Source organism: Rhinolophus sinicus, linkage group LG01 (assembly GCF_036562045.2).
Source record: "Rhinolophus sinicus isolate RSC01 linkage group LG01, ASM3656204v1, whole genome shotgun sequence".
Taxonomy (NCBI): domain Eukaryota; kingdom Metazoa; phylum Chordata; class Mammalia; order Chiroptera; family Rhinolophidae; genus Rhinolophus; species Rhinolophus sinicus.
In genome coordinates this window covers 57,362,525-57,390,433 of record NC_133751.1, presented here as the reverse complement: position 1 = coordinate 57,390,433, position 27,909 = coordinate 57,362,525, and the positions used below count along the sequence as shown (strand labels likewise).

The 27,909-nt window shown below is 36.0% G+C and overlaps 1 protein-coding gene across 16 annotated transcripts in view; it reads right to left on the bottom strand.

Annotated features, from left to right (window-relative positions):
* DLG1 (discs large MAGUK scaffold protein 1) overlaps nt 1-27,909 on the bottom strand; it is a 241,560-nt gene that overhangs the window by 202,908 nt on the left and 10,743 nt on the right. For all 16 annotated transcript variants that reach the window (XM_019723532.2, XM_074329838.1, XM_019723561.2 and 13 more), the window contains one exon: nt 20,396-20,562. In XM_019723532.2, coding sequence (XP_019579091.2) covers nt 20,396-20,562 — 167 coding nt within the window. The remainder of the gene's footprint in view (nt 1-20,395; nt 20,563-27,909) is intronic.

The following is a 27,909-nucleotide window of genomic DNA, read 5'->3' as shown; positions in this document are numbered from 1 at the left end:
ACCATTTCAAACTCCTTAAGATGACTACTTTAACCCAGAAGTAACCTAACTTTGTGAATTCACATACTGTCCTCATAATCACCGGAAATAGAGCTAGAAAGGCTGATAGGGGATGAGGCAGAGGATTCAACTGGCTTTCAGTCTCATAAGCTTGTAGCCACACTCCCCTGTAAAAATGTATAGTGAGGAAGAGTATTACCTGCAATTTCTGTCCACAAGTTTTCTCATAGTCTACAGATATTACAAATAACCTCAAATTCAAACTGAACTATTCCCATTTGCTTCTTATACCCCACTCCTCCTCCTAACGTTTCAAATATCATGGGCTGCATCAGCAACTTTCACTATAAGGATTATGAGAAAGAGTTAATATACGTATGTCACTTAGATAGTACCTATCATATAATAGGCATCATCATTATTTTTATTACTATTATTGATTGCTATCAAGTGATCGCCTTTTGTTTCAAGCCTAACAGGATATACCTGAGACAGATGCAATGGGATTTTACCTTGACCAGAGCCTACTGGAACTGTTTTAAGGATTAAATAATATGTGCACAGTATTTAAAATAATGCCAACCTTGTTACATGCTCAATAAGTGGCAATTGTATGTATGTATGTATGTATGTATGTATGTATGTATCTATCAGACGTGGGGTGGGGCAGAAGTAAATTTCATCATGAGTGAACACATCCTTTCCCCTGTGCAGGACAGACAGCCTGGAAATTACATGCTCCGTTGGACACTGAGAGTAGCCCCTTCTTCCCAGCCCATCTCAAGAATCATTTGCTCCCAACATGAAAGAGAAAAACCCACTCAAGGCTCATTACTCCCTTAAATAATTAACTTTAATTTTTAGGAAGAATACTGAAAACAATGAAGGTAATATTTCAGTACTGACTAAGCACTGCATTCTGTGAGGGAAAATAAAGAGGTATGTGAGGGGGAGGAACCAAGATGGTGCAGTACGTAAATGCTGTGTTTACCTTCTCTCACAACCACATCAAAATTACAACTAATCTACAAAAGCACCATTATTGAGAATCGCCTAAAATCAAGCTGACCTGAAGCCTTTCAAATAAGAACGTGCAGAAGCAGCCACCTCCAGACTGGTAGGAAGGTCAGAGACACGGAACAGGCTGGTCCCACACCCATGTGTGACCATTAAAGATGGAGAAGGCTATTTCGGCTGTGGGGGTCCCTCAACATCCTTAGAAGGGCAAAAGATCCCAGCCCCACTCCATCCCAGGGTTCCAGTGCTGGGGAGAGAAGTCCCCACAATTTTTGGCTGTGAAAACCAGTGGCGACTGTGACTGAGTGAGATGGAGGGCAGCTGCACTCCCAGGTGCTCCTCTTAAAGGGACTGTGTGCAGACTTACCCACCTATGAAATCACTCACTCTGAGCTCCAGTGCTGGGGCAGCAGCTAGAAAGGCGTCAGGGACACATGGTGGGGAATTGAGTTGTCTGGCTTGGGACAGGGGCTGGAGAGGCGGCTTTCTCCTGAATGGGGGAGCTGGCAGAGGCCATTGCTTCTTTGTTGAACCCTCCCCCTTCCCAGCAAGTGAACAGAGGCGGCCGCCATATCTGACTCTCCACAGTTCATTAGAGACCCCGCCCCACCCAGCTTTCAGGCACACCCAGGCTACTTCCAGTGGCTTTTTCATGCAGACCACCTGCCTTGGCTCAAGCTAAAGACTTTTCCTAGACTCTCAAAGGTTCGTGGATCCCAGACAAGCATCTGGCTTGAGCGTGTCCTGTACCTCTGGCTGAGCAACCCTAAGCCAGCACGAGCAGCAGCCAGCCTTGGTTCACGGCTTGGCCTCTCAAGGCACTTCCAAGCACAGCACGGGCAGCAGCCATCTGCGGATTTCTTTCAGGCTCCCACTGGGTGGCCCCGGGTGGGGCATGGGCTGTGGCTGAAGTAGACCTACAGCAGATCCCCTCCAAGGTGGTCCTGGGGCTGGTGCCCCCAGTGGCCAGCTTCAAAATCAACTGGAGCCATAGGGTCAGCCCCTACACAGCAACTCTTCCACTGTAGTCAAGGCCAGTCCTCACAATCAGTGAGCCCAAGGGTCAGTCCCTCACACTGATGTACAGTTATCAACCAAGGCTCAACTACAAGAGGAGGGCACACACAACCCACACAAGGGACACACTTGGAGTACATGGCTCAGGTGATCAGAAGAAAGACTGCACCACTGAGCCCCACAGCACACCTACTACATAAGGCCACTCTACTAAGACAAGAAGACTTAAAAGCCCTACCTAATACATAGAAACAAACACAGGGAGGCAGCCAAAATGGGGAGACAAAGAAACATGTCCCAAATAAAAGAACAGAACAAAGCTCCAGAAAAAGAACTAAGCGAAACAGAGGTAAACAATCTAGCAGATGCAGAGTTCTGAACACTGGTTATAAGAATGCTCAATGATCTCAGGGAAAACTTCAACAGAGAGACAGGGAGCATAAAAATGGAGATAAGAACCATAAAAAAGAACGAGTCAGAAATACAGGCTATAATAACAGAAACGAAGAATATATTACAGGGAATCAACAGTAGATTAGATGAAGCAGAGGATCCAACCAGCAATGTAGAAGATAAGGTAGTGGAAAACACCCAACCAGAACAGCAGAAAGAAAAAAGACTCCAAAAACTTGAGGAAAGTTTAAGGGGCCTCTGGGACAATATCAAGCATACCAACATTCGCTTTATAGGGGTACCAGAAGGAGAAGAGAAAAGGCAAGGAACTGAAAACCTATTTGAAAAAATATTGACAGAAAACTTCCCTAGCCTGGTGAAGGAAATAGACATTCAAGCCCAGGAAGCACACAGAGTCCCAAACAAGATGAACCCAAAGAGGCCAACACTGAGACACATCATAATTAAAATGCCAAAGGTCAAATACAAAGAGAATCTTAAAAGCAGCAAGAGAAAAGCAGTTAGCTACCTACAAGGGAGCTCCCATATGACTGTCAGCTGATTTCTCAACAGAAACTGCAGGCAAGAAAGGAGTGGCAGGAAATATTCCAAGTGATGAAAAACAACGGCATACATCCAAGATTGCTCTACCCAGCAAGGCTGTCATTTAGAATTGAAGGACAGATAAGGAGCTTCCCAGACAAGAAAAAGCTAAAGGAGTTCATCATCACCAAACCAGTTATTACAAGGATTCTTAGAGGGACTTCTTTAAGATGGGAGGGGGAGTTAAGGATGGGTGAAAGGGGAAGTGATTAAGAAGTACAAATTGGTTGTTATACAGTGGTCATGGGGATGCATAAGGAATATACTCAATAATATTGTAATAACTAGGTATGGTGTCTGATAGGTACTACATCTATCAGGGTGATAGATGGGAATGGGGTTGGGGGCAGGGTGAAAAAGGTGAAGGTATTAAGAAATACAAATTTGTAGTTAATACAGTATGTGGTATATAATCAACAATGTTGTAATGATCATGTAAGGTGCCAGATGGGCACTGGACTTATCAGAGGAATCACATCACAGACTGTGTAGATGCCTGACGAATGCACTATACACCTGAAGAGCTGAAGTAGAATAATATTGAATGCCAACTATAACTCAATATATAGGTATATATAGTCACAGGATGTGAAGTACAACATAGAGAAGATAGTCGATGGTATTGTAACAGCTGTATAAGATGCCAGAGGGGTAGTAGCTTGGGGGGTGCGTTATCACTTTATGAGGGGTTTAGATGTCTATTACTTTGTACACCTGAAACTAATAAAAATTTTCAAAAAGGGAAAAAAAAAGATACGTGAAACTCTTTAACTGGTTTCTCTCTTATAGCTCGTTTCTCTCAGTGTTCTGAAATGGCTTTTTGTGAAATTTCTATTATATCCAAAATAGCCTAGCCCAGAGAAAGAAGGCATTCCTAAGTTTGGCAGACTTCATAAAAGTGGAGGTTGAAAATCACTCTACCAAGAGTCAGAAATAGTGTTTCAGCCCATTAACAGGCTGTGTAACTTTAAGTAGTTATTTTCTTTTGAGGGGTCTCAATTTCCCTCTTTATTAAATTAAAAAACTCAATGGCTTCTAAGAGTCCTTCCACTTACAACATTCATATTTCTAAATTCCTTTGATTCAAAGCTCCAACAGGGAAAGACTCAAGAACATCTTATGTATTAATATTTACTACTTTATCCCCAGCACTTGGCGGGTGGAAGGGTGAGGATGGCATGGTGATCAGATTGTAAAAGGGGCTCAATAAATATCTGTTAAATTAATGAATAGCCTTTCCAATACCTAAACTATAGGTGACTATAAAATTAAACAGTCTGAAATGACCCTGAAAATTAGATACCCCGGTATCCTAGTAAGAACTATTTAAAATAGTTTTGCCAACTCAAATATAAGCCTATAATAGAGATGAAATAATCAAATATCTACTTTAAATCCCTGCAATATATAAATGCTTAATAATACATATTATCAAAATAATATATCTAAAATATTACTTTATTTCACTCACATTCAGAGAACAATTTTAATCAAACTATTCACATTCACCTTAAATGTCAGGGTCATCATTATAACTGCAGCCACTTTTTGAGTCGCCTAATCATTCTGACCTCAAACATTAATTTTAGTTCCACCTAAGTTGTTTAGACGCTTCACTTTTTGGATCAGTATATTAAAATATCACCTCACATTTTATCCCAAATCACTACTAATAACTATTCATTCACATAACAGGAAGAGAGCTTTTCTTTTTTGGTTCTGCAGGTATGTATTATAATTACTACAATATAATCACTTACTATATTACTATTTAGTATACTTTTTAACCTTTCAAAACAGCTTCCAACATTTACAGTTTTTAAGGTCATACTCAGGAATGATTATTTAATCTGCATTAAATTCTACACTTATTGCATCTTCTGCATACATCCAAATTAGCACTAAGGACATTCCAAGGAAATGTGTTCTTCTCAGTTATTCACCATGCAAAATAGTTTAGAAATCACCCTGCAATATAAACAACTTTAGAAGGTCTCAAATATAAGCCTTTTGGGATGTCAACACCTCTCCTAATATTCAGGCACGTAAGATAATTAACAATATTTTAGAATACCAATGGCTTTCTACATATAGGCAATTGTTTCCAACGGTAACATAATAACGTAACAATTGGACTCTCCTGTCTTAAAACAACTAAAAAAGTGGACAAATAAGAAACAATGACTTTTAGATATTGAACAAAAGCAGCACAAAACAGTGATCCTGTGAGAAGAAAAACAAACGAGGTGAGTCCCATTAATGCACCATATAACTGCCTGAAAATAGTTTCCAGGCTACAGCAGAAGGGAGGGAGAAACTAAACATAGTCCAGCAATCTAAGTAAGGTAAGGAGGACAGAGTTGAGAATTCAGGAAAGCCAATGTGTCTAAAATTCACAGGTAAGAGTACCAGAGAGGAGAGAGCTGTACAGAAGGAGCTCCACAGATCTGCAGAGTTTCCCCTCAAGTCTTCTGATTGGTTATGCAATAAGGAAAGATGAGGCTGGGAAAGAACCCTGGAAAGAAGCAAGTAGAACAATCTCCAGAACTCATACAGGGTCAAGAATAACTAAAAAAAATTATGACAGACAGGGCCCTGGGTAGAGTTCTCAGAATAGTACTGCCATAGTACTGGGACAAAATTAACCCTATACTAAAAGTTGATTGGTCCCACCAAAAACTTAAAAGCAAGCTTCAAGAGGACCAAGCTCTTTCCAAGTAATTTATAATAACTGCATTACAAAACAAAGCTCAAGAATAGTTAAAGGAATACAAAAATATCTAGGCCCCCCCCAAAAGTAAAATTCATAATGTCTGCTAAATCCAATAAAACATTATCAGGTATATAATAAAGAAGCAGGAAAATACAACCCAGAGAGGAGAAAAACAATCAATAAAACCAGATCCACAGATGACAGATGATAAAATTAGTATACAAGGACATTTTAAAAAATTGTATAAATCTATCGCATCTGTTCATGAAGATAGAGGAAAGGATGAGCATGTTAATGAGACATGGAAAATAAAAAAGGAACAAAACCAAACATCTAGAGATAAAAATTAAAATGTCTGAAAAGAAAAACTGACTGAGATTAACAATAGATTTAGACCCTTCAGAAGAAAGATCAATAAACTTGAAAATATATCAATATAAAATGAAAGAGGCAACCAACTGAATGGAAGAAGATTTTTGCAAATAACGCCTCCCATAAGGGTCTAATATCCAAAATATATAAGGAACTCACACAACTCAACAACAAAAAAACAAACAACCCAATTAAAAAATGGGGAGAAGACCTGAACAGACATTTCTCCAAAGAAGACATACAAATGGCCAACAGACATATGAAAAAATGTTCAACATCACTGATCATCAGAGAAATGCAAATAAAAACCACAATGAGATATCACCTCACCCCAGTTAGAATGGCTATCATCAACAAGACAAATAATATCAAGTGTTAGAGAGGCTGTGGAGAAAAAGGAACCCTCATACACTGTTGGTGGGAATGCAGATTAGCACAGCCACTATGAAAGGCAGTGTGGAAGTTCCTCAAAATATTAAGAATACAATTATCATATGACCCAGCAATCCCTCTCCTGGGTATATACCCAAAAAATCTGAAAACATTAATCCATAAAGATGTACGTGCTCCAATGTTTATTGCAGCTTTATTTAGTGCCCAAGACATGGAAACAACCAAAGTGTCCTTCGATAAATGATTGGATAAAGAAGTTGTGGTATATGTATGTGTGTATGCATATATATATATATATATATATATATATATATATATATATACACATACATACATATATATATATATACACAATGGAATACTATTCTGCCATAAGAAAAGATGAAATAGTACCATTTGTGACAACGTTGATGGATCTTGAGATTATACTGAGCAAAATAAATCAGACAGAAAAAGTCGAGAACCATATGATTTCACTGACATGTGGTATATAAAACTGAAAACAAAAGAACAAGACAAACAAATGAAGAAACAAAAATTATAGACACAGACAATAGTTTAGTGGTTACCAGAGGGTAAGGGGGGAAGGGGGTGGTAGATGAGGGTCAAGGGGATCAAATATATGGTGATGGAAGGAGAACTGACTCTGGGTGGTGAACACACAATGTGATATACAGATGATGTATTACAGAATTATACACCTGAAATCTATGTAACTTTACTAACAATTGTCATCCCAATAAATTTTAATTAAAAAAAGAGAAAGAAAATCAACATATAACATATAGTGAAAAAGGACTGAAAAAAATGAATCGTATCAATGAACTATGACACAAATTCAATCAACCCAGTATCATGTAATTAGATTCCCTAAGAAAAGAGTGAACAGAAAAAATATTTTAGAAGCAACGAAGAAAAAATTTCCAAATTTGATGAAAACTTGGAATTTCAACAAATTTCCCACAGACACAAATTCAACAAATCCCAAGCACAAGACACATAAAGAAAACTATAAAAATGGAAAGTATATGGAAATGATAAGCACCAAATTCAGAACAGTGGTTAATTCTGGGGATGAGGCAGAGAATGTTATCGAGGTGGAAACAAATGGTCTTCAACTATATTTATGACACTTATTTTCTTAAACTAGGTAATACGTACATGGATAGTCATAATATGTTCTATAGTTTCTATATAAATAAAACCTTTTTAAAAAAATAACACACAGAAAGACCATCCAACGGGGCAAACAATCACCACTAACAGAAAACATTTTCAAAAGCAGAGAGAGTGAATTATAGCAAATGCCACGAAAAAAAATAAATCAGGGAATGTAAAGACCTAAAGTGACATTGAAGTGGAATTTATGTTCTTTAGCCTTTGCTACATCGATAAATTATTAATAATGAATATGCAACATTTTAACATAAAGATTATTTTTTAAATCTATCATTTACTGAGCACTTAATATGTGTCACACTCAGATCTAAGTTTTACATAAATTATCCCATTTCATACTTATAAGCACCATATGAGGTGAGTTCTGTTAATCATCTCCACTTTACAGATGGTGAAATTAAGGAAGAGAAATTAAGCAATTTGCCCTACCTTATACAAGGTAGTGCAGTAGATATAAATGTGCAGATATGGAAAGCAAATTACAGAATATTACATATATATCTCTCATTATATATATATGTGTATATGTGTATATATATATATGTGTGTGTGTGTGTACATATATATATTCATTAACATATAGGATTAGCTGAAGAAATATATACCAAATGGTTAAAAGAAATTATCTCAGGGATAGAATATTAGAAAAAGATGGACTTTCAACAATATGCATTTCTCTGTATATATGTTTTTTTAAAGACATGCCTGAGTTATCTTTGTAATTAGAGATTGTTTCTTTAAGGTAAATAACTAAGAGATAGCAGTTACTGCAGAAAGGAGACAAGTTATAGTATATTTGGAATGAGAAGCAAAGAAAGAAAAAAAAGGTAAACTACTTTTTCAAAAAGCTTTACTAAGAAGGAAAGCTATAGGATCCTACTGAGTACTTTTTTCTGTATCTGTTTTTTCTGTTAATGAAATCTTTGAACATTATTTATAGGACAAAGGAAAGAAGGAAACAAAGGCCCAAAAGAGAGAAAGAGGTTATAGATATCACATGAGGAGAAAATGGGATTCCAAAAGGGAAAATGATCAAGAGTATAATAGAAGCTATTATTATCGTATTAACTATTTGAGAAGGTGACTTCCACATAACTGGAAATATATTTCTATAAAGTTACGAATTTTTGCAATAAGCATATCACTTTGGTCATACAAAAAAAAGGGTGGTTTCTTTTTAAGAGCACATGAGGAGATATCATTGCTCTAATACTGAAGGTAGTAACAGATGCAGATACAGATATAGAACAAAATTATTTAAATGAGTTACTGAACACATCACATAATCAAAACTCATAATTCAAGTCTAATCAGGAATGCCCTCTTGCAGCACTTACATCTACAACCACTGTGGAATACTTACGCTGTAACACAGACTTTTATTTTCTTAGTAACTATATAAAATTTTGCCAGGTTTTCTCCTAGATTAACAGCTTGGCATAATGTGGCAGTTGTCTCACTTCCCTCATAGCATTTCATTATAGTTCATTTCCATTTCAAAGTTACTGAAGTAGGGATATGTCCTTCAGTTCTAAAACTAGCACCTATCATTTAAACACTGGGATAAGATTGTCTTAAGATATAAACATAAAAATATAATAGTGAATGTAAAATAATAGCATAGTGGTCATCAAAATTTACTTGCAGACATCTCATGCACAATTCACTTAGTACACCTATCAGTTCTGGTCTTGGTGAAAATTTTAAATTACTGGGGCTTTGCATAGGGGTTGTGCCTTATTTCAAATTTTGTACATGTTTTTAAATAACACACTGCTAAAACACTGGAATTAAATGAGACAACACTAAATTTTGTGGTGGGAGAGAGAGATAAGACTAACGTCTCTATGTATTGTCTTTGAAAGATAAGAGACATTCTGCTAGAGAAATAAAGCATCAGAAAGAAAGATAAGAACAATGAGGGCACTGATAAAGAAAACAGGAAAAAGAACTCACCACCAATGCATAGGACTGTCAGTAACATTGAAGGTGGGATTCAAAATTGTAACAATTCATTTGTACTGTAAAATTTTATCTTCCAAAGTCAACAGTAAGAACTGAAGTGAAGTTCTGCTTCAGGGATATAGAATTATATTAATAGAATAGACGGTACCAAAGATGAGGAATGTACTAAATCTGAACATGTACTGATTAGGACTGTACAGATAATAGCTCTGTATCAATTTTAAATTTATAATTATCAAAATTATAATACTCAGTCTGATGATTATTTACTAGATGTTTTTATTAATGTTTATATAAAGAAAATTTTTTAATTTTTAAAAGAAAATACCCTTGTTCACAGATTACATGCTGAAGTATTTAAGGGTAAAAGATCATAACGTCTACAATTTACTCTAAAATAGATCAGCAAAAATAAAGTAAGTGTGTGTGTGTGTGTGTGTGTGTGTGTGTACAGAGAGCAAGGAAATGTGACAAAATGGATTTTATTTCACTATTCTTTTAATTTTTCTGTAGATGTAATTTTTTAAAAATACATTTTTAAAAGAGATTGAAAAAGAGCCTAAATAACAGTAAAGGTCCCATAAGAAATGTACAAAGTGCTTATTAAATAAATAAAAATCTCTCAGTCCACAGTGATAGATTTTATTTTAAAAGAGCAAGAAAACGGGGGGAACTAAGCTACCTTTGAAGGGGATTATTAAACAAATTCTACTCTAAAAACCAGTCTTTAAAAGAAAAGTTTTATCCTGTCTTCTTAGGAGAAACAATTTTATCCTTAGTTGATGGGGAAACGTACTTTTTACAAAAGATATCAACTAATAAATAGAAACGGAATGATAAAATAAGGGAGAATCAAAATTTTAGAACATCTAATGAAATAAGTGATTCAGGCAAGAATCATGGGTAAATCAGGTAAAAATTCACTCAATACAAGGTGTAAGTACTAGCCCAAAGATACTTAACTACAAACAGAAACATGTACCTACCTTTAAGTAATAAAACTTATCATCACAAGTGCAACAACCTGACATTGTGTGCTTCCTGAAGTGATGCAAAATGAGGTACAATATGTCACTATGAAGTCTGCTCACCAAAAATTAAGTCTAATCAACCTTTACATCTAACCTCTTGGTACCAGAAATACAGGAATTAATGGAATGACTTAAACATGAGGAAACAAACTAAACAAATACAGAATGTGTGGTATTCTATAAGACAACTGGCATGGTCTCTTCAGAAAGTTAGTCATTCATTTAAAAGAGGGAAAAAGGTGAGGGGGCTATTCCACTAGATTATAAGAGTAAAGACACTGTACCAGACTTAGTGTGCCCTCCCTGTTCGTTCTAATGTTTGCCCCTAAATCTTCACATCTGTCTTTCACCCTAAGCAGCTTTAGCAACACCTCTGGCCTCTGGTCCACGTCTCATCCTCTCCCCTTCTCACTTGGGACTTTCCTGTTAGGGCTTTCCTGTTAACCACAAAACCAGAAACCATATCCCCTGCACCCACAAATACACAACCCTGAAATACAGGCGAACTGCTGCCCACTAGAAGCCAGCAGATAAATTCTTTCCTTGGATATACTCTGAGATAAAATACCCAGGGTCCACCAATCAGTCACACTTTGTGACAGGAAGCATCTTGTATTAGTTTTTCCTTCACAGCTTATTCACCTTTTCCCTTGCTTTGTGCTTTCTAGGAATGAACTTCCTAAATAAAGTAATAGCACATTCTGCCTCTGCCTCACATTCTGCTATCAGGGAAACCCAGATATAATCAGAGACCTAACAATCAAATGCAATACATGAATCTTAACTGAATTCTAATTTTTTTAAAAGTCCTAAAAAATAGATTGGGAACAACTGTAAATATGGATTGGAAGGAAAAATAAATAATTATTCTTAATTTTCTCAGGTGTAAAATAGTACTAAGATTACATAGAAGAATGTTGGGCTATTCTTTACTCTTAGGAGATGTGTGAAGTTTTTACAGTTCTAAGTGCATGTCTGCAACTGATTTTCAAATAGTTTCCCCAAAATACACATATACAGAAAAAACAAATATGACAAAATATCAATAATTATTCACTCTATATGGATGTTTGCTCTACAGTAAGCCTCACTTAATATTGTCAATATATAATATATAATATGTAATATATATAACATATAATATATAACACATAACAAAAGCAATTTTACCATAGGCCAATTGATTTATAAACAAGAGTTCAGTTCCTAGGGCATCTCATCAATATTACATTATAACAAAACAACATTAAACAAAAAAAGATGTTATACAAGGACTTGCTACACTATTCTTTCAATTTTACTCTACTTGGAAATTTTTTATGAAAAAAGAGTTAGAAAAAATATAATCACCTTTAGCCTACTGCCTAATTACAACATGGAAAGAACCATAGCTCTCACTTCATTTGAAAAATATTTACTAAACAATTATTATGTGCAAGTACTACATATATTTCAGTAAATAAGACAGTCCCTAACCTCTGGGACTTACAGTAGAGACCAAAATACACATAAAATAATGTACATTTGAGCATTTAACTACAACAGTAATAACTACCAGGTAGAAAGTGCTGTAAATAGAGGCTCTGACAACCTGAGAGGTAAAGGAAGACTTCTAGCAGGAAGTGGCCTTAGTGATCTGAGTCTGTCTTACTCTCACAATCTGTTTTCAATCTGTCCTCAAATCCTTGTGCTCTACATTCTAAATATCCATAATTTAGCCATTTGCACCTCCATTATCACCACTTTGGTTCAAGCCTATATCCATCCTTAACTGGACACTGAAACAGACTCCTCACAGGTCTCCTGCTTCTACCTTTACTACTGTGTATTTTCAACAAAACAGCCTGAGTGATCCTTTTATACAGCTTAGGTTAAATAATGTCATTTCTCTGCTCCAAAACCCTGCAAAAGCTTCCCAGGATCTGCCCGCCTTACCCTCTGTCCTCATCTCCCATTGCTCTTTCCCTTATTCACTCTGTTCTAACCATACTGGCCATTTTGCTATTTCTCATCTATTCCAGCCTCACTCCTGCCTTAAAGTCTTGAAACTAGTTATTCCCCTAAACAGCTGCATCAACTCCCAACTCTTTGTACAACTATCACCTTTTCATGAGACCTATTGTTGAATACCCTATTTAAAATTGCAAAGTACACATCCTCCTACCTGGCATTCCTGATTCCCTTAATCTGTTCTATTTTTTTCTTCCTATATCACTTACCACCTTCTAACATACTAGGTAATTTATTTATTGTTTATTACCTGCTTTCCCACTAGAATGTAAGCTCCATAAGGACAGAGACCTTTGCTTTGTTTAAGCACCTTGTTCAATGTGTGATACATAACAGGTGCTTACTATTTGTTGAATGAATGAATGAATGAATGAACTGACATCTAAAATGAAATGCTAAGAATAAGGAGATGGCAAAAGAAGAGAGAACCTTCTACATAGAGAGAACATTATATGGGGACCCTAAGCTAGGAGGAACCAGTAGTCAAAAAAGATGAGTGGAGAAATAGGCAGTGGTCAATTTAGGATTTTTCAGTCTTTTTGGAATTTCCTACTTCATACTGAGGAACGGAAAGCCAATAAAGGGTAATGGCATGATTTGCATTTTAGAAACATAATCTTTTTTTTTCTTTTTTCCCCTCCCTTCCCCTACCCTTCAAGCCATTGTTTCTCAGACTAGTTGTGTAGGACACAGCTGCCTGGCCCATGCTGGTATCACGAACCCTGCGCTCTCCCCGCTGAGGCAGTCGGTCGTCGGCCGCCGGTCATCCGTCAGCGGCTCACAGCGGCTCTCTCTGGCTGCCGGCGACTCAGGACTGCACACGATGGTTGCCAGCCATTCACACTGGCCACTCCTGGCAGCCCACGCGCGGCAGCTCACGCCAACTTCCGGCTGCTCACTGCAGCCCAGCTCCAGGGAGAGCTGTTGTTCACAATTTTAGCTGTAGAGGGCACAGCTCATTGGCCTATGGAGGAATCGAACCCGCGACCTCGGTGCTAGGAGCAGGGTGCTCCAACCACCTAAACCACCGGGCCGGCCCTATAAAGATAATCTTGGAGGCAAAGTGGTCAGAAATTCAAAAGGGGCAAGTAGGAACACAGATAAGCCAATTAAACAGACTATTACAAAGACCTAGGCAAAAACTGAGAGTGGTTTAGACTACAGTGGCAAGCATGGAGATAGACTGAAATGCTGATTCATGTGACATTTTGTAAAGTGCAGTATAGATTATAGATGTAAATGCAAAACACAGAAGTTTCTGACAAATAATATAGTAGAATATCTTTAAGACCTTGTAGTTGGAAAACACTTCAGTAGACACAAAACACATCAACCAAACAGTGGACTCTATTAAATTTAAGAAATTTGGATCATTAAAAGATATTAAGGGGCCGGCCCGGTGGCTCAGGTGGTTAGAGCTCCGTGCTCCTAACTCCAAAGGCTGCCGGTTCGATTCCCACATGGGCCAGTGGGCTCTCAACCACAAGGTTGCCAGTTTAATTCCTCAAGTCCCACAAGGGATGGTGGGCAGCGCCCCCTGCAACTAAGATTGAACATGGCACCTTGAGCTGAGCTGCCGCTGAGCTCCCGGATGGCTCAGTTGGTTGGAGCGCGTCCTCTCAACCACAAGGTTGCCAGTTCGACTCCCGCAAGGGATGGTGGGCTATGCCCCCTGCAACTAGCAACAGCAACCGGACCTGGAGCTGAGCTGCACCCTCCACAACTAAGACTGAAAGAACAACAACTTGAAACTGAACAGAACCCTCCACAACTAAGATTGAAAGGACAACAACTTGACTTGGAGAAAAGTCCTGAAAGTGCACACTGTTCCCCAATAAAGTCCTGTTCCCTTTCCCCAATAAAATCTTTAAAAAAAAAAAGATATTAAGAAAAGCATGCCTCAAAATAGGAGAAAATACATGCAATACATATATCCATATAGAGACCTATAAATCAATAAGATAAAAGACAGATTTTAAAAATGGACAAGAAATTTAAACAGATACTTCACAAAGTATAGAAAAATGAATAAGTATGTGTATCTGAAAAGATGCTTGTTAATTGTTAATCTTGTTAATTGTAGGGAAAATGCAAATACAACAAAATGAAGTACCACTACACACCTACTACAATGGTTAAAATTATTAATAAAAAAATTGACAATAACAAGTATTGGCAAATATGTGAAGAAATTGAAGCTTACACACATTGGTGGTAACTGCAAAAACAGGCATAGCACTTTTCAAGACTGTTGTCATTATATTCTAAAACGAAATATATGCATATCATTTTCATGACTAGGTATATGCACAACAGAAATGCATACACAGGTGCACCAGAAAACATACACACTCAGTTCTACTATAGTGTTGTTTTAAAAATGAAAATTTGTTCAAATGCAACTGATATATTAGGGAACAATATGAACATAATGCAATTTTCATGTTTGCTTATGCTCAACCTTGTCCATGAGAAACACTAGGCAAAGGCAGAAAATTGCACCCAGATGAAATGAGCTACATAGGAATACACAAAATGCACACACTTCAGACTTTATTTCATTGAGTGTTGTGTGTCACACTCTTCCACACCTAGTGTTAAAACTTTCCATCTGATTATAGGTAACTCCCTCTACCAGCACTTCACAATAATTCACAAGCTGTAACCCTAACACACACTCCCACAGCAAGTAAGATTTTTTTCAAGGTAAAATGCCATACTTATTGTAGTATTTCTGTATTTCTTAACCATTTAACATGTGTGAAACTGTGCTGCCATTTTTACTAGGTCTTATCTTTTTTAATAAATGTCACTCACCAAGTTTTGAGTCCCTAACTCCAGTTTTTCCATAAACCCTATGGTTTTTATTGCACAACGCTGCATAGTGTGGTGATTTTTGAGACTGTATATGTTGTGCTACAGCAGATCTGACTGTAAAAGAATATTCAAAGCAGCACTAACCCAAACTGGAAACAAACCAAATACCCATCAATAGAATGGATAAATGTATACTGTGGTATATCATACAATGGAATATTATACAGCAGTAAGAATGAAAAACTTCAACTCACAGGTGAAATTCACAAATGGAAGAAAAAATAAACTAGACACAAGATAGTACATACTGTATGAATCTGTTAATGTATGGTTTTAAAAGAAGCAAAACTCATCTATGGTTTTAGAAATAAGCATGGTTCTTTGAGAAAGAGGGAGTAGGTGGTGAATAGGAAAGGTGTAAGAGAGACTTTTGGCGTACTGGTATATTCTTTTTTTTTTTTTAATCAAGATACAATGGACACACCGTAAAATTGACCAAATTTTAAAGTGTAAAAGTCAGTGGTTTTTTTAGTGTATTGACAGAGTTGTTCAACCATCATCACTATCTAATTCCAGAAATCCTTAGCATCATTCCACTTTCTTTCTCTTGACCTGGTGTATTCACAATGCAGTAATTCATCAAGCTGTACATTTATGATTTGTGTATCTTCGTGTATATTACATGTACTTCAGCAAATGTTTAAAGTCAGTGTTTAAAATACTTCAGATTAAATCTGTTAGACTAAATACATGCTTTTAACTCTACCTCCTAAAACTCTACTTAATGTAGCTGGATTATTTTCAAGCACTGAATCACAAGGTCAAAAAAAAAAGGTAAAGGAGATACCCCTCCTACACCAGTCACTCAGATAATTTCCCTCCCCCAAAGATGACACAGAAGGGCTACACCAGGGGGCCTGCAGATAGCAGGGACAACTGGTAACAAGAGAACAGTACTGAAAGTGGACTACGTGTGTATTCTTCCAGACATACTTAACCTCTCACTTTTTGGTTCCTTTTAGTCATACTATACTTCCTGATATGCAACCTGCTTCCAATCATTTAATAACGCATAGTGGATATATAGACTATATTTTTATGCATGCTATTTTATATAACATTAATTGGTTATACCATAATATGGTCATCTAGTTTCTTATTGATAATCATTTAGATTTGTTCCCTGTTGGTTTTTGTTAATATCACAAACAATATTGCAATGAACATGTATACATATATATGTTTTAATATACAGAGGGTGCCAAAAAATGTATATACATTTTAAGAAAGAAAAAACTATTAAAATTGTAATACTCAATATAGACCGATAACAAAAGATAAATACAAATCACGTGTGACTTCTGCAATTACAAGAGGTGCTCAAAGTGATTATCATCAGCGTCCAGACACTTCTGATTATGGTGAACCACTGCTTGCACAACGTTGACCCAAGTGTCCAGTTGTATACATATTTTTGGTACCCTGTATATCAATAACTTGCTGAGTACATTTGTAACATAGGCTAGATCAAAGGATATGAATACATATAGTCAAGTTGTCTTTCAAAAAGTTTGCACCACAGTACTCTCCTACCAACAGTATAAGAGCTCCTCACATTTAATCTGTGACAATCAAATCAGTTAAAAATATTCTATCAATTTAATTTGCATTTTTAAAGTGAGGTTAAGCATCTCTTCATAGGCTTATTGGCCCATTTGTATTCCTTTTTCTCTAAATAGCCTGTTCATATCCTTGGTCACTTTCCTATTGAAGGTTGGCTTTTTTCTTACTGATCTGTACAAGAGGACTCTTGAGTTGAGAGGATTAGAAATTAGTCTTATTTCGTAAATGTTACAAATTTTTCCCCCCGTTTATTTCTCATTTGTTTATTGTTATCTTTCAAGATACAGAAAGAATTTCTATAATCAAAGTTCAAACAATCAAATTTTGTGAAGTCCACAAAGAAATTCTACAAAGTCAACATTCTTAACCTTTCCTTTTAATTTTTCTGGGCTTTCTTTGTTGTCATGCTTAGAAAAGTTCTCCCTATCCAAAAATCATTAAAAAGTTTATTTCTAAAGGTTCACTTTTTTTACATTTGAATCTTTAATCCACTTGGAATGCACTGTATTGCCAGGAATAGGATTGACACAGACTGAAGGTATGTGTCCCCCAAAATTCGTATGTTGAAATTCTAACCCCCAATAAGATGGTATTAGGAGGTGCAGCCTTTGGAAACTAATTAAGTCATGAGAGTGGAGCCTTCATGAATGAGATGAGTGCCCTTATAACACAGACCCCATAATGCTCCCTCACCCCTTCCTCAAGGTGAGGACACAGTAAGAAGATGGCTGGCCATCTATGAATCAGGAAGTGGGCTCTCACTAGACACTGAATCCGCTGGTGACTTGATCTTGGACTTCCCAGCCTCCAGAACTGTGAGAAATAAATCTGTGCTGTTTATGAGCCACCAGTCTATGGTATTGCTATGGCAGCTGAAAGGACCAAGACAGGATAGTGGCATCCACTTCTGTTGGGCTTTCTCATTAAATCAGGCAGTTTTTCTTACTTGCATCTTGGTTTCTTTCAATTACTCTTCCTTATAATCTAAAAGTAATTCACTCTTATTTTAGGTTTGTTTTTATAAAAATGACACACATTTACATTTTTAAAAAGTAAAAGGGTAAATAAGAAAAAAAATCCCCATCACCCAGAAATAATCATTAATATTAAGCAAACATTATTCCAAACATCTCACTAGGCATATTTTCAAAGGACAGACATACCAAAAACAAAACAAAACAAAAGATATATGAAAATAGGCTACAATCACATCACTTTAAAAATAAATGGCATTGGGCCGGCCCGGTGGCTCAGGCGGTTAGAGCGCCATGCTCCTAACTCCGAAGGCTGCCGGTTTGATTCCCACATGGGCCAGTGGGCTCTCAACCACAAGGTTGCCAGTTCAACTCCTTGAGTCCCGCAAGGGATGGTGGGCAGTGCCCCCTGCAACTAAGATTGAACACGGCACCTTGAGCTGAGCTGCCGCTGAGCTCCCGGATGGCTCAGTTGGTTGGAGCGCATCCTCTCAACCACAAGGCTGCCGGTTCGACTCCCGCAAGGTGGGCTGTGCCCCCTGCAACTAGCAACGGCAACTGGACCTGGAGCTGAGCTGCGCCCTCCACAACTAAGACTGAAAGGACAACAACTTGAAGCTGAACGGCACCCTCCACAACTAAGATTGAAAGGACAACAACTTGACTTGGAAAAAAGGCCTGGAAGTACACACTGTTCCCCAATTAAATCTTTAACTAACTACCTAAATAAATAAATAAATAAATGGCATTAATTTTCATTTTACCACATCAGAAGAAACAAAGTTACATGTGGACCAAATGTCTCTTGGACATTTTAGACAGGACCAAATGCCCACTAACCGCTTGCAGAACTGTCCACTCATTTAACCTTAAAGAAAACGTATTTTTACTGGTTACAGTAAGCCAGCCATTATCTAAAAATAGGCAAATCAATTGTAAAAACTCTAGGCTTTATAATCACAGGTCAACATCATAGATCAGATAATAGAAAAAATGAGTGAGCAATTAAATAAGAAAGTCAATTCTCTTAAAATTTAACACGTTTCTTACATAAGCAAATTTTTTAACCTTGGACCACAATAAATATGAAACAGAAACTGTGTTACTAATTAACATTTTAAAAGCTATTTGAAATGGACTGTATCATAAGCATATATGGCATATCAACTAAGAGAAAGGAAATTAAAATTACCAAAGAGAAAGTGATGAAAAAATAATAAAATAGAAAAATAAGGATACATAGACAATACTACACTAGAATCTCTAATCAATGAGAAACTTAAGTACATACCAGGATTAGTAAAGAGAAGTGTGAATTGGGTCTTAGGTCTGAAATCCAAAGATAAACTTGTCCAAACTAGCCAAATAAGCTGGGTTAAGTCATTCATTTTCTTCTGGATCTCAGTTTCCTCATCTTTAAAATGAAGGAGTGCAATCAGATGTTCTTTGGTTTTTCCTGCTCTAAAATTCTATAGTTGTTACTTAATACAAAAGAAAACTGACAATCTGTCTCCTGTATCATTACCAAAGGGCTGTCTGTTGCTTCCCACCACTACTTTTCCCTGATTTATTACTCACCAAACAGAAGCTGATTCAATTTTCCAGGTACTTCTCTAGTACTAACTAGAAGGGACTAGAGTCAAATTTAGTCAGACAACCACTTTCAAATGACTAATGTTTCTCAGATCGAATCCTCATTACAAAATGCTTCATATCTCTCTTAGGTCATATCTAACTCTACCAGCAGCAACATTTAACAACAAAGGACATTACTAAAATGGTTACGTAAACTCAAAGACATAAAGTTTTAATTACAGAAAAATACAGAAACTAAGTCTGAACTTTATTTAGACATATGCTCAGTCTCTAGTGAGTTTAAATAATGAAATCCTTCAGGCCAATAAATGGAATCCTTAGGATAAATGCAGCAACTAAACTGCCCAGGACTACAAAACTATATTCAATTTCTAAGAAAGAATCCCAGAGCAAAACCATCTTTTCAAAGTACAATTTCTGTCTATCACACAGATGGTGCCTCACTGAGGTCCTATCATGCAAAGTAGTTTCTAATAGTCTGAAGCAAGCATTTCAGACCTCAAACCATTCACATTTTAGGACAGGGCACCAGAGATTCTGAGCTTTTCTTTCCAAAATTATTTTTAATCCCATCCTCTTTATTCCATTGAAAATATTTCCACAAAATATGCATTTTAATAAGATGAAAAAAACCTTAATAACCCCAATAAATTGATCACTGAAAAACAGCTCAAGAAAACTTTTTATCTTACCTCTACACTAGGGCTAAGGCTGCTTGGCAGTGTTTCTGAAGTCACAGTAGTGCTCGGAAGGCTGGAAATTTCCCAAGTATTCACAGGCTGTATTGGTTCAGACAGCTTTGAACGATCTATACATTTTGGATTATCCAGTAAGGTCACTTCATAAAATTCTTGAATATCTAGACATGTGGGGAAAAAATTTAAAAGTATTTATATTTTCTATGCGTTGCTAAAACAATATAACCCAAAAGCAAAATTTTTATCCTAGATTAGTAAAACGAGTCCAATTTTACACTTAAACAGTAAATATTTTCCCATTTTATTATGTCACAAGCATCAGACCTGTAGAACACAGTGTGAAAGTCAGGCTTTTTATGAGGTATGATCAAACAATATGATGAATGTTTAAATAAAACAAAATTTATTACAGTAAAAGACACATTGCCATTGTTCCACCTCAAAATATTTCCCCTTGCTTCGAACACACTTACCCCATCATTCTTGCCACTTTCTGAAGCAGTTCTGGAAGTCTTCTTTCGTGTCTTTAGTTGCGCTGTTGTGGCTGCCTCGATGTCCTGAATCATTTTGACTTTGGGGAAGAGCCAGAAGTCACGTGGTGCCAGATCCGGTGAATAAGGAGGATGAGGACACACTGTAATATTTTTATTTGACAGAAATTGCCGCACCACAAGCGATGTGTGACACAGAGCCTTTCTGTTGTGATCACAAAATACGGTGAATGCTGCTGCCAAGAGCCATCCAATGGAAAAGCAGGGATCTTCAATAGTACAGGAAGCGGTGCTTTGAACCTTAGTAATTGTGTGGCAAATTTCAACTTGTTTGGTGCAGTCAGTGATTGAGAAAAGGTGTGTTTTAAAGTGCACCATAAATCATCCTCCATCATGACAACGCTCCGTGTCACACATCACTTCTGGTATATATATGACAATTTCTGTCAAATAAAAACATTACAATGTGCCCTCATCTACCTTATTCACCAGATCTGGCACCATGCGAATTCTGGCTCTTCCCCAAAGTCAAAACGATTCAGGACAGAGAGGCAGCCATGACAGCGCAACTAAAGACACTCATGAAAGAGGACTTCCAGAACTGCTTCAGAAAGTGGCAAGAGCGATGGGATAAGTGTGTTCGAAGCAAGAGGGAGTATTTTGATGGAGGTTAATGGCAATGTGTTTTTTACTATAATAATTTTTTTTTTAATTTAAACATTCACCGTATTGTCTCATCACACCTTATGCACTTCAAAGTCAGTGCTGAGTTTAAATCCCTTACACCTTCACCAATTCACTACATGTTTAGGCAAGTTACTTAACCTCTGGTAACTTGTCTCTTATCATTGCAAATTGTTACAAGGATTGAGTGTAACACATATAAAGGGCACAATGGCAAGTTCAGGTTCCTAACAGAGAGCAGCGAATATTACTGCAAATTCTGCAGACATGAATCATTACTGATATTTTATATCTTTGTACCACCAATATCCAGGCTGGGAATGTAAACCCCTCAAGTAGTTTTAACTGCTCTTCTAACCAAAGTAAAACAAAACCAAAAAATAATAAGTTAAAATAAAATCTGTAAATATTTTTAGATATATCTGCTCTCAATATTTAGAAATAGAAAGTTAAATATTTTATATTATTTTAGAAACAAACAGTTAACAATATGGCAAACTCTAAAAGAAATCATATTTACTTATAGTAGCACACAATAACTTAGAAGATCAAGTTACTTTGCTATCAGCTGGAATTATATAAATTTAGTATAATAACACTGGTTATTCACGCTACTCAGAAGACATTACATAATGTCTAAGTTTACCACTATTAGTTCTTTATTCACCTACTGGTATAATTTTGAGTTAATTTTTTAGAGGAGGAAAATTATTATTCATCAGCAAAGGTGGACATTACCCAATACAAAATCATACACAATAATAAATAACATATTTGCAGTAACTTTTACTTCTTTCTCAGTATGATGATTAGTATCTCCTTTAATAATGGGCTAAAACAGTAGAGACAACGTAACATCCTTTTCAGTTTTAATAGCTAATGAAATTGTAGAACTTTCTAAGTAAAGGGCCAATAAAAACTAAGGTTTACATGCTGAGGATAATATCAACCTACTGCAAAGGGTGTTAAGAATATTACTAGAGAAAAATTGTATGTGAAAGTATTTATAAACCATGAATCACTATATAAAACTGTTCACATAACCATCATAAAAAAAAAAATTTAAAAACTCAAATTCAGAGCATCAGCTACAAAGTGTTCTTATCAAAAATTGTTTAACCTGAACCTAAAACAAGTCTTAACCTAAACTAAACAAGTTCTAGTTCACAGGAAATACAGGGGCTAGGGGAACATATTAAACACCAGAAAAGCAAAGCATAAAAGCATATCCAGAAGAGGACATTCTACAAGACAACTGGTCTGGTTTCTTTAGAAAGTCAGTATCATGCAAGAGAAAAGAAATTGTTTGAACATAAGGATTTTTCTGTTTAAAGGAAACAAAAAAAGACACAGCAAACCAACTGCAATGTCTGAGCCTTGACTGGTGTGTGTGATTGTGGGGTAAGCTCTAAGAGACATTGTGACAATGAAGGAAATTTAAATAGGGACTATTTTCCAGAAAATATTAAGGAATTTTTTTTGTAGAAGATATATGTGTGAGAGTATGTGTATATTTATATAGCAGGACACGTATTTCTATATATGTAAGAAATAAGTATTTTTATATATGTAGGAGATATATATTTACAGATCTATATATCCACACTGAGACAGGATCTCCTACAAAAAAACCAACAAAAACCCCCAGAACTCCTAGTATAGTATTATGACCCCAAGAGCATTAAATAAGTACTGAGTAATTGGCTACCAATATCTCAAGTAGCCCACATCACTACATAAAATTATTATTTCTGTTATTGTAAATCAAATTTCAAATATTAAATTTCTATGTTACCTTTTATTCCACAATTAGCTAACAGAAACACGGCTATATTACCCTTCAATAACATCTCTAATGAAAATCTGAACCAGTGCTGTCCAGAAGAACTTTCTGCAATGATAAAAATGTTATATAGGGGCCGGCCCGGTGGCTCAGGCGGTTGGAGCTCTATGCTCCTAACTCCAAAGGCTGCCAGTTCGATTCCCACATGGGCCAGTGGTCCCTCAACCACAAAGTTGCCAGTTCAACTCCTCGAGTCCCGCAAGGGATGGTGGGCAGCACCCCCTGCAACTAAAGATCGAACATGGCACCTTGAGCTGAGCTGCCACTGAGCTCCCGGATGGCTCAGTTGAGCGCGTCCTTTCAACCACAAGGTTGCCAGTTCGACTCCTGCAAGGGATGGTGGGCTGTGCCCCCTGCAACTAGCAACGGCAACTGGACCTGGAGCTGAGCTGCGCCCTCCACAACTAAGACTGAAAGGACAACTTGACTTGGAAAAAAGTCCTGGAAGTACACACTGTTCCCCAATAAAGTCCTGTTCCCTTTCTCCAATAAAATTAAAAAAAAAAAGTTATATAGTTGCCCTGTCCAATATAGTAGCACTAGCTACATATGACTACTGAGCACTTAAAATGTGATGTGTTACTGAGCAATTGAATTTATAATTTTATTTAGGTTTAATTAATTTAAATCGACATTGTAGCCAGTGGCTACCATATAAGACAACAGAGATCTAGACTAATATAATTCAGAATAGCATTTCACTAATATGGTCAAGGAATAAACTGCTCCCTACATGAATTTTCAAAAGTTCACTTGCATCTTGCTACTATCAATTGAAATGCCTTAATTCTAGGTCTTATATTCATCTATTGAATGGTCCTTTCTAATTTGCTCTATCTGAGCTCCTATGGACTAGAGAAACAAATATCCGTATTATTTTAACTATATCAGGCTTAGGACAAAATAAGCTGAGTAAAACACACATTAGAGTGGCTATTATCAACAAAACAAAAAATAAAAAGTATTGATGAGGACGTAGAGAAATTAAACCCTGGTGCATTACTGGTAGAAATACAAAATTATGCAGCTGCTGTGGAAAACGGTATGGTGATTCCTCAAAATACTAAACATAGAATGACCATTTGATCCACTTCTGGGTATATCCCCAAAGGAAATTAAAGTACAGACTCAAACAAATACAGGAATACCTCGGAGATACTGCGGGTCCAGTTCTCAACCACCACAAGAAAGCAATTATCTCAAGAAAGCAAATATCACAATAAAGCAAGTGACATGAATTTTTTGCTTTCCTGGTGCATATAAAAGTTATGTTTACACTACACTGTAGTCTATTAAGTGTGCAATAGCATCATGTCTTAAGAAACAACATATGTACCTTAATTAAGAAACAGTTTATTGCTAAAAAATGCTAACTATCATCTGAGCCTTCAGTGAGTTGTAATCCTTTTGCTTGTGGAGGGTCTTGCCCTGATGCTGATGAAATGCAGTATCTGTGAAGCGCAATAAAGCAAAGTGCAACAAAACGAGGTACGCCTGTATCTGTACACCAATGCTAATAGCAGCATTATTCACAATATCCAAAAGGTGAAAGCAACTAAAATGTTCAATAGATGAATGGTTAATCAACAAAATGTGGAATATACAAACAATGCAATATTATCCAGCCTTAAAAAACAATGCAATTCTGATACATTCTACAATGTGGGTGGATGAATCTTGAAGACATTATGCTAAGTGAGTATGTCATAAAAGGACAAATACTCTATCAGTCCACTTATATGAGGTACCTAAAATAGTCAAATTCATAGAGACAGAAAAAACAGTTGTTACTGGGGACAAGGGTAAGGCAGGAATGGGGAGTTGTTTACTGGTACAGAGTTTCAGTTTGAGATGATGAAAAAGTACTAGAGATGGATAGTGGTGATAGCTACACTACAATGTAAATGCACTTACCACCACTGAACGGTACACTTAAACATGGTAAATTTTATTTTACGTATATCACAATCACATTTTAAAAAAACAAGCTGAGTGAGAGTCTAGGGGACCTTAAATAAGTAAAGTGCATGGCATTTAATATGTGAGTTTTATAATATCTATTTCAGCTATTTAGATATGTTTCTTATTGGGGTCAGAATAACTGATACTGCCAGGTAATACACAACTTAAAAATAGATTAGTTATCATACTTGGCTACCTAAAACCATCTGCAGAATTACTAAAATATTTCTGTTAACACATGTTAACAGAACACACACAATACAGTATGGTGACGTTTTTGGTATGACAGTCTGTCACAGTTATCACTTTCCTTTAAAAAGAAACACACACACACACACACACACACAATCTTTAATCTTAACCAGTATCTCACCTTGACTAACATTCCATAGTTCATATATTCTATTTCATTTGTCTACCACACTTCTCCACATTTAGGGTGCCCCATGACTATAGAGACGAGCAATGTAACACTTCTTCAGAAACTATTTTTCCATTACAATTCCTTCAGTTGTATCAGTAAAGATTTTTCAAGGTGCACCTCATCAAAATGGGCACCTCCTGCAAAAATTGCACTCACAGACTGAACTGTTCTTATGAGTCCAAAGTACATATATTTTATATTTCAAGTGCTATCAGCACTCCTTGTTCTTCACAGTTAATCTACATTTTACATGTCAGAAGAGAATTGCATCACTGATCGTAACAAAAAAGATTTAGCAAAAAAACAAAAACAAAAAAAAACACACGTTATTGTGACAAGTATTTTTACAAAATAACATTCTAGGATTCAAAATATTTAAAGTATTCTAAACTGGGGAGTTTATCACTGAATTCCACAAGATATCTGGCCTAAAGTAAAACAGAAGTTACTACACAAATAGAAATCAAAGAAAAAACAAAAACAAACACAGTAAATCTTAGCATTATTCCAATTTCTATTTCCTGGAAATCTATTTAACATGCCAAAGTCTTAAAATCCAAGTTATTCTCAAAAGACCAACTTCATGAAAAAAAGAATAAGTTTATTTTGAACACTTAAGACATTCAATGAATACTAATGGAGTGAATATGCTTGGGAAGAGGAATAAAAGAATTAAACGATGAGATATGATAAAACAATAATGTTTTGGAGAGATGGAAAAAATTATATAACACCTGAAGTTTTCCAATCTAAAAAGGTAAGTTTCTATAAAAAATTGATGGTTAAATTTTAAGATACTACAGAAACTTAAGCATACATTTATTTTTAATTTCTAACACTAAACATTATTCAAAAATTTGAAAATTAAATTAACCACCTCTTTCACAGGCAATGAAAATTTCTCAATTCTGGTTTATATAAGTCATTTTATATATTTCAAAATCCAATGTCAATAATAGGACTACTCATAATTATATTAAAATATATATATACTTTTAAAAGAAAATGTAACCTCAGCAAAGTAACATTTCAGTAATCACAGTTCTCAATACTACGTTATCAGGAATTGCCAAATTTACTAACCATTGTAAAATGAGAGTCCTTTAACAAACCTATGCAAGCACTTAACTTGAGTTCAACTCTAAACTTAAAGCTTTACTATGAAAACATAAAGAAAATGGGAGAACACAGGAGTAGCCAAAACGATTGCCATTTAATAGACAAGAGTGACTTCATACTCATCTGAGAATCCATATTGCTTACCCAGTTAGATAGATATAGCTATATTACACGCAATTAAAATAATTGATTACATTTTTATTTCATATTCTGAAAAAATTATTTCCTTTGCAAATACTGATACACTAAAACAAGCAAGAAGAGAAAACAAGAAAATGCAGGAACGCTAAAACATGTATTAGAGAAAAACTATCTTTTATTTAACTCACAATTAAAAACATTAATTTTGTTGAACTTACTGGATCAGTTTTCTCACTCTATCCTTCATTTTTTGCACAAGTGCAGCTCCTGAACAAAGATCTAAATTATAAGTTCACAAAACTACAACATGTACAACAGAAAAAAATGCTCAAAAATTAAACTTGAACACAACCAGCCCAATAGAACAGAATCATTCTTATCTATTACAAAAATATATATATTTTTTGAAATCTCTAAAATCACATATTCCAGAATTCTCAATTCTAAGTAAAATTTTCTTTTAAGTAAAAAGTTTTCATTTACCTTTGTTATTTTCTTGCTAGAATTCAACGTTTGCAATCACTAGGAATAAAAAATGTACAGAATTCCAAAAATATCTCAAAAGGGGCTGAGTCAAAAGTTTTCTAGCTTTTAGTAATAACTGACATCACCCTAAACAGAGAAATTCACAAATCATGAAACATTTCTCAAACTATAGAAATAAGGCAGTACTAAACCATGATCAGAGTAGGAAGTCTAATAAACACACTCAAGAATGTGTAATCATTTAACATAATATAGGCAACATCTCTTATCTATGAGAAAATAATACTTAATGGAAAAATATATTAAGAAAACCTTAAAAGACACCTCACCTCAGCAAAGATGATACACAGATGGCAAA